This window comes from Tupaia chinensis, unplaced genomic scaffold, assembly GCF_000334495.1.
Source record: "Tupaia chinensis unplaced genomic scaffold, TupChi_1.0 Scaffold000403_1, whole genome shotgun sequence".
Classification (NCBI taxonomy): Eukaryota; Metazoa; Chordata; class Mammalia; order Scandentia; family Tupaiidae; genus Tupaia; species Tupaia belangeri.
The window spans coordinates 720,885-728,900 of NW_006159905.1; the positions used below are offsets into that span (position 1 = coordinate 720,885).

An 8,016-nucleotide genomic window follows, 5' to 3' on the forward strand; every position below is an offset into this window, starting at 1 on the left:
GTGGGATGGATGAGCCCACCCTAACAGATCTGAGCACTCGGGAGGAGGCTGAGGAGGAAATAGACTTCGAGAAAGGTGAGGTGGGGCTCCATGTCTTGGCCTTGAGGAGGAGCCCAGGGCTCCACTGATGGCCCTAACATGCCTTTGAGCAAACTGGGAAAAAGTATCCTTTCCATGACAAGTTTCCTGTCATCTCTTAGAAGACTGTCACGACAACCGTCCCCACCAGTGTCTATACCGCAGATGGCGACCTTCGGGTTTGTGCGAAGTACTACTTGCACGGCAGGGTGCATTGGCTCTGATTCTCTCTGTCTCTGTCTCTGTCCCCCAGATCTTCTTCCGGTTCCACCTGGCTTCAAGAAAGGCGTAGACTTTGCACCCAAGGGTGAGTTTCGGTTGTGTGGTGGGGCTGTCAGAGAAGGGTGCCCTCCTGGGGCGCAGAGGTGGACGTGACAAGGTTGCCTCTTACACCCTGCTCCTCAGATCACCCAGCTCCAGCGCCCGGGTTGCTCAGCCTCAGTCGTCTTCTGGAGCCTCTCGATTTGGGTGGGGGTGATGAGGACGAGAGCGAGGCAGTGGGACAGCCAGGACGTCCCAGAGGGGACACCGGTTCAGCCTCTCCCTGCAGCACTCCCCTGGCCCGAGCCAGCAGCTTGGAGGACCTGGTGTTCAAGGTTGGTGGTCCTGGATGGTGGCGGCAAGAAAGAAGGGACCTTGTCAGAGGGAGGGTGGTTGGCTTGGTTGGGTCTGAGGGGAAGAATGGCACATTTTTGGGGGGAGAATACAGCTCTGGCTGTATTTTTAACACGCCTACCCCTGACTTTTCCAGGAAGCATCCACAGTCGTATCCCCCCCAGAGCCTCCCAAACCTCCACCTCAGGAGCAGTGGGCCATTCCCGTGGACATCACGTCCCCCGTTGGAGATTTCTACCGCCTCATTCCCCAGCCAGCCTTCCAGGTACTGGGGCCTGGTCGTCACATGCTCCTCCATCTCTTGTCCCTGCCCTCCTTCCAGGACAGCCTTGGCTCCCATCCTCACCTCGCTCTGGCCTTGTCCCCTCTGCCCTGCGTACCCACGAGCAGGACGCGGAAGGCCCCCTCTTCTCCAGCCCGTCTCCCGTCTTTCCCGCAGTGGCCATTTGAGCCGGACGCGTTTCAGAAGCAGGCCATCCTGCACTTGGAGCGGCACGACTCTGTCTTCGTTGCGGCTCACACATCCGCGGGGAAGACGGTCGTGGCGGAGTACGCCATCGCCCTGGCTCAGAAACACATGACACGGTATACGCCCCTTCCCTCCCCTCGGTGAGAGCTTCAGGGGAGGGACTGGGACTGAGACCGGCTCTGAAGTGCTCTGCTGTGGGACTAGTGGAGCGAGGAGGCCTGAGGGGGAGAGGTTAGATCGGGTTGGTTTAGGAAGGGGCTGGGAGACAGAATGGGTGTGTGGCCTTGTCATGGAGGAGAGCGTGAGGGCAGTTCAGGTGGAGGAGGGGGCAGCTGAGCCTCTGGGACACGCTTCTAGGGTGCTGGTGTGGGCGAGGAGGCGCTGACCAGGAGGGACTAGCTAACTTCACGGCTTCTCCCCAGCACCATCTACACCTCACCCATCAAGGCTCTGAGCAACCAGAAGTTCCGGGACTTCCGAAACACGTTCGGAGACGTGGGGCTGCTCACCGGGGACGTGCAGCTGATACGCCCCTTCCCTCCCCTCGGTGAGAGCTTCAGGGGAGGGACTGGGACTGAGACCGGCTCTGAAGTGCTCTGCTGTGGGACTAGTGGAGCGAGGAGGCCTGAGGGGGAGAGGTTAGATCGGGTTGGTTTAGGAAGGGGCTGGGAGACAGAATGGGTGTGTGGCCTTGTCATGGAGGAGAGCGTGAGGGCAGTTCAGGTGGAGGAGGGGGCAGCTGAGCCTCTGGGACACGCTTCTAGGGTGCTGGTGTGGGCGAGGAGGCGCTGACCAGGAGGGACTAGCTAACTTCACGGCTTCTCCCCAGCACCATCTACACCTCACCCATCAAGGCTCTGAGCAACCAGAAGTTCCGGGACTTCCGAAACACGTTCGGAGACGTGGGGCTGCTCACCGGGGACGTGCAGCTGCACCCGGAGGCCTCCTGCCTCGTCATGACAACGGAGATCCTTCGGTGAGAGCCGGGCACCGACGCTGGGAAGCCGAGGCGGCCCAGAGGGCTGCTGGCTGGGGAGAGGGCGAGGGGGCCACTGGGGAGTCAGCCCTCGGCCTCCTCCCCAGCTCCATGCTGTACAGTGGCTCGGATGTCATCCGGGACCTGGAGTGGGTCATCTTTGATGAGGTTCACTATATCAACGACGCTGAGGTGAGGGGCATGGGGACCCCAGATTCTGGCAGTCCTCTCCTGGGGGACTGGTTGAGCAGCTCCCCCTTTTCCACACATCCTGAGGACCTCCCAGTCATCTTGGTCCCCGAACGGAACTGGGGCCACTTCTCTTGGGGCGGAAGGGCAGTGCCCTCTGTGCCCCGGTGACCTGTCGTCCCTCTCTGTGCCCAGCGTGGGGTCGTGTGGGAGGAGGTGCTCATCATGCTCCCCGACCACGTCTCCATCATCCTTCTGAGCGCCACCGTCCCCAACGCCCTTGAGTTTGCTGACTGGATTGGGTGAGACGCGTGTCCTGGGGGGTGTGTGGAATAGGGCCCTGGTGCTCCTTGGGGTGTGGAGGCTAAGACCTCCAGGGCCAGCCCAGGCCTGAGCGTGACTGAGGAGAAAGGGGGTGTGGCTAGCGAACCCGTCCCCTTGGGCGGCTATGGGATCCCGTGTGGGCCCAGATCACTTTGCATGTTGACACTGGGATGGTGGACGTGGCCGTCCATCTGGGTCCCAGAAAAGCCCAGGTGCAGTCGGGGGGTGGTGGGGGTGTGGGTCCTCCCTGCGCTGACCCTGACCTGTCGCCTCCTTCTGCCTTCAGGCGGCTGAAGCGTCGCCAGATCTTCGTGATCAGCACCGCTGCCCGGCCGGTGCCCCTGGAGCACTATCTCTTCACGGGGAACAGCCCCAAGACCCAGGGAGAGCTCTTCCTGTTACTGGACTCCCGAGGATCCTTCCACACAAAGGGGTGAGCCCGGCGAGGGGGAAGGAGCCAGGGCCGGGCCGCAGCTGGAGTGACGGCCGCCCTCCCTGCATTCCAGGTACTACGCGGCGGTGGAGGCCAAGAAGGAGAGAATGAGTAAACACGCCCAGACCTTCGGGGCGAAGCAGCCCACCCATCAGGGAGGGCCTGCACAGGTGAGATCGTGCCCACAGCCGCCTCTCCGCGGTCTGGTCTTCCCTCGTCCCCCCGAGTTTGAACGTGAGCTTTGAACCCTGTCCTGCCCGATGCTATGTCACCTCTTAGCTCGCCGCTTCAGGGACTCACCCTGCACGCCTCCCTCCTCCCCAGGACCGTGGAGTATACCTGTCCCTCCTGGGCTCCCTGCGCGCCCGTGCCCAGCTGCCCGTGGTGGTGTTCACCTTCTCTCGGGGCCGCTGTGACGAGCAGGCGTCGAGCCTCACCTCCCTTGACCTCACCACAAGTTCAGAAAAGAGCGAGATTCACCTCTTCCTGCAGCGCTGCCTTGCCCGCCTGCGTGGCTCTGACCGCCAGCTGCCCCAGGTGTGTGTGCCTGCCCGTGGGGCGGGTGGGGAAGGTTCCAGCACGCCATCCCTGACCTCGGGTCCCTCTCAGGTCCTGCACATGTCAGAGCTCCTGCACCGCGGCCTGGGCGTGCACCACAGCGGGGTCCTGCCCATCCTCAAGGAGATCGTGGAGATGCTCTTCAGCCGTGGATTAGTCAAGGTGCCCCCCCCGGGTGGGAGTGGGACTCCCCACGCTCTTTTTGCCCTGTTAGGGCCTGCCAGAGGGCCGAGGGACAAGGGTTTAGGCAGGACAGTGCAGTGGTTAGGAACTAATGAGTGAATGTATGAAGTAATGAACTGGAATGACTGTAGTGGCAGGGGTGGGAGCGAGAGATGGGGAAAAGGAAAGAAATAGGCAACTCCCGAAGTAAAACGAGGACAGTGGTCATGCCTGCCCGGCAGCTTTTCCAGAAAGTGAGACAAGATCCGCAGGAACAACCTGGACCAGGCCTTCTGCCTACTTAGCCTTGGCTACACAGCAGGGTGGGCTTGACCAGGGCCAGGCCGTGTGAGCCCCTTGACTCATCCTCTCCCCGTCTGCCCCAGGTCCTGTTTGCCACGGAGACCTTCGCCATGGGGGTAAACATGCCGGCCCGCACAGTGGTGTTCGACTCCATGCGCAAGCATGACGGCTCCACCTTCCGGGACCTGCTCCCTGGGGAGTACGTGCAGATGGCAGGCCGGGCGGGGCGGAGGGGCCTGGACCCCACCGGCACGGTCATCCTCCTCTGCAAGGCCCGAGTGCCCGAGATGGCAGACCTGCACCGCATGATGATGGTGAGTGGGGCAGGGCGGGTGGCGGCCCTGCTGGCTTCTCCCCCAGGCTTCTTGCTCACTCCTCTCCTGAGTCTCTCCTTTTGCCTGGGAGAAGCCAAGTAACAAATGAGCAAACTCGAGGATGAGATTGGATCCCAGCTCTCACTTCCCCCGTGTGTATGGCGCTAGCTAGGGCCTTCGGGTCTACTCATTTCGTTTTGCTGAGTTACGGAGGAGGTGGCTTCGGCCCCATGGCTGCAGAGCTAGGACTGGACCTGATAGGAGGAGACGCAGTCCCCAGAGGACTGGCTAGGAAGCAGTCAGTTCTGCGCCTGTCTCTGACTTCTCTGACCTGGCTCCAGGGGAAGCCGTCCCAGCTGCAGTCCCAGTTCCGCCTCACGTACACCATGATCCTCAACCTGCTGCGGGTGGATGCCCTCAGGGTGGAAGACATGATGAAGAGGAGCTTCTCTGAGTTCCCGTCTCGCAAGGACAGCAAGGTGAGGAGGTTGGGGTGGCCCGTATACAGGGCAGAGGTTGGACAAAGAGGGCATCTCGGGGCCACTGGGTGAAGGGTCGACCCGGCCTGGAAGTTCTCATTTCACAGCCTCCCCTCACTTCTGCCCAGATCCATGAACAGACGCTGGCTGAGCTGACCAAGAAACTGGAGGCCTTGGAGGAACCTGACGTGACCAGCCAACTGGTCGACCTGCCCGAGTATTACAGCTGGGGGGAGGAGCTGACGGAGACCCGGAACATGATCCAGGTGAGGGAGTGTGTGTGTGTGTGCGTGTGTGTGTGCGCGCGCGTGTTGGGGACTTGATGGGGGAGGGAGGAAGAGAGGGGATTGCCGTGGGTGCTCCTGAACGTGGCTGCTGTGTCCCTGTGACACCTCCCATGTCCTCTGTGTGTGCGTGTTGGGAACTTGATGGGGGAGGGAGGAAGAGGGGATTGCCGTGGGTGCTCCTGAACGTGGCTGCTGTGTCCCTGTGACACCTCCCATGTCCTCTGTGCATTTCCCTGCTCTTAGCGCCGTATCATGGAGTCTGTGAATGGGCTGAAATCTCTCTCGGTGGGAAGGGTGGTGGTTGTGAAGAATCAGGAACATCACAATGCCCTAGGTGTGATCCTGCAGGTGAGGGCACCGAGAACTGGGGCCCAGAGGGTGGGGCAGGGAGCGAGGGAGAGCCCTGTCCCACTGTCCCCCTGGCTGGGCAGGCTGCAGTCACCGCAGTGCTTCTCCTTGCTCTCCCTTCGCTTCTTCTCATCCCCACTACTTCATTCCCGACCCATGCTCCCCGACGTCTGATCTCATGGTTTCACTTGTTCGCTTCCATACTGCCGGGCCCTGCCTGGTTGCTCCCTGAGGACGGGGGTCGGGTCTCTACCTCCGATGTCCACTCCCAGCCCCGTCCCGGCCTCCTGCCTCCCCAGGTCTCCTCGAACAGCAGCAGCAGAGTATTCACAACCCTGGTCTTGTGTGATAAGCCTGTGTCTCAGGAGGCACAGGACAGGGCACCGGCCACTCCAGAGGTGCCTCACCCAGATGATCTCGTGGGATTCAAGCTGTTCCTGCCTGAAGGTGAGAGGGAGGCCCGTGCCCAGCCCGCTGATGGTGTAAGCAGGACGCCTGGTCCTCAGTGGTGTCAGACTTGCTCTCCCCTTTGCTCAGGGCCTTGTGACCACACCGTGGCCAAGCTCCAGCCAGGAGACGTGGCCGCCATCACCACGAAGGTGCTCCGGGTGAATGGGGAAAAGATCCTGGAGGACTTCAGCAAGAGGCAGCAACCAAAATTCAAGTCAGAGATGCTGGGGAGGCCCTCCTTCTGGGGAGGGGCGTAGTACGAGGTTGGGGGACCTGTGGGGTGGGGGGCCCCCTAGCCTGAAGGGACACCAAGTGGGGAGGATGTGGTAAGGGTGAGGGGTCCCTTAGTCCGAGGACCTGCCAAAGCTCAAGACCTGCACCGTCTTCAGGAAAGATCCTCCCCTTGCGGCCGTGACCACTGCTGTGCAGGAACTGCTGCGTCTGGCTCAGGCCCACCCTGCAGGACCCCCGACCCTTGACCCTGTTAACGACCTGCAGCTCAAGGACGTGTCAGTGGTAGAGGGCGGGCTCCGGGCCCGGAAGCTGGAGGAGCTGATCCGAGGGGCTCAGTGTGTGCACAGTCCCCGTTTTCCTGCCCAGGTAGGGCCCTGCAGGCTGGCTCCAAGCTCTCCTCTCTGCTCCCCTTGGACTGGCTGCCCCATCTCAGCCCTTATCCTCGGTGCTCCCCTGCTGAGCGGGGAGGACAAGGCAGATGGGCTCCTGAGGGTGGCTCTCTGCAGTATGTGAAGCTGCGGGAGCGAATGCAGATACAGAAGGAGATGGAGCGGCTACGCTTCCTGCTGTCTGACCAGTCACTGCTGCTGCTCCCCGAGTACCACCAGCGAGTCGAGGTGAGAGGGGCAGGGGCAGGGGCTGCGGGTCCAACAAGGGAGAGAACTGCAGGCTCCCCAACTCCCACCCTCTACTGCAGGTGCTCCGAACCCTGGGTTACGTGGACGAGACGGGCACCGTGAAGCTGGCGGGGCGGGTGGCTTGTGCCATGAGCAGCCATGAGCTGCTCCTCACGGAACTCATGTTCGACAACGCACTGAGTGCCCTGCGGCCTGAGGAGATTGCGGCCCTGCTCTCCGGTCTGGTCTGCCAGAGCCCCGGGGACCCTGGGGATCAGCTCCCTAGCACCCTCAAGGAGGTAGGAGACACCACCCTTCTCTGCTTCCTAGTCTGTGGGAGTCCCCAGGTGAAGCCTCCACACTGTGAGTGTCGCTAAGAGTGGCAGTGGCCTCCCTGTCCTGGGCTGCCCTGTCCTGGAGCAGGAAAGCAGGCCTAAATCTTCCCCTCCCCTTGCCCCTCCGCAGGGAGTGGAACGTGTCCGGGCTGTGGCCAAGCGGATTGGTGAGGTCCAGGTAGCCTGCGGCCTGAACCAGACGGTGGAAGAATTTGTGGGAGAACTGAACTTCGGGCTGGCTGAAGTTGTGTACGAGTGGGCCCGGGGCATGGTGAGTACCTGGAGGCTGGGTGCTGCAGAGGGCTGGCCGGGGACAGGCTGCCCTGGCCAGGCACATCCAGCCCTCACTCTGCTCTCCTCGTAGCCCTTCTCCGAGTTGGCAGGGCTCTCGGGGACCCCCGAAGGCCTCGTGGTCCGCTGCATCCAGCGGCTGGGGGAGATGTGTCGCTCGCTGCGGGGACATCGTTTTTTTGGCCAGCCTCTACACCCAGTGAATGACCCTCTGTAAAAATGTAACAGTAAACAGCAAACCACCTGTGTCCTTGAGGTGTCAGGCAGGGATGGAACCACTGAGAAGCAGGCCTTTATTATCTGCAGACAGGACCAGCCCCTCGGAAGCATCAGTCCTTGGGAGAGGGTGTCTTGGGGGGTGACGGCGGGTCCTGGGTCATGGCTTCCACGTACCACGTGGGCAGGAAGGCATGGGGAGCACCCTGATGTACAGACACGGTGACGGGGCCGCCGGGCTCCCAGGAGAAGAGGTGGACGAGCCTGGGGGGCAGACGAGGCACAGGCTGAGCGCCAGAGTGGAGCCACTGGGACCCAGAGGGGAGGGGGGGGGCGGG

The 8,016-nt window shown here is 62.0% G+C and overlaps 1 protein-coding gene across 1 annotated transcript in view; it reads left to right on the plus strand.

The window, feature by feature from the left end:
• The window catches only part of SKIC2 (SKI2 subunit of superkiller complex), a gene marked incomplete in the record, with an annotated part of 11,370 nt that overhangs the window by 2,139 nt on the left and 1,215 nt on the right, over window positions 1–8,016 (plus strand). The window contains 23 exon segments of the mRNA XM_014590079.2: window positions 1–75; window positions 332–385; window positions 484–674; window positions 830–958; window positions 1,133–1,278; window positions 1,992–2,138; window positions 2,246–2,330; window positions 2,523–2,629; window positions 2,938–3,084; window positions 3,158–3,254; window positions 3,409–3,621; window positions 3,694–3,804; window positions 4,191–4,421; window positions 4,763–4,900; window positions 5,029–5,166; window positions 5,431–5,535; window positions 5,835–5,982; window positions 6,073–6,199; window positions 6,375–6,585; window positions 6,726–6,836; window positions 6,917–7,135; window positions 7,302–7,442; window positions 7,536–7,631. Of these exon segments, the coding sequence (XP_014445565.1) occupies window positions 1–75; window positions 332–385; window positions 484–674; window positions 830–958; window positions 1,133–1,278; window positions 1,992–2,138; window positions 2,246–2,330; window positions 2,523–2,629; window positions 2,938–3,084; window positions 3,158–3,254; window positions 3,409–3,621; window positions 3,694–3,804; window positions 4,191–4,421; window positions 4,763–4,900; window positions 5,029–5,166; window positions 5,431–5,535; window positions 5,835–5,982; window positions 6,073–6,199; window positions 6,375–6,585; window positions 6,726–6,836; window positions 6,917–7,135; window positions 7,302–7,442; window positions 7,536–7,631 (3,167 nt within the window).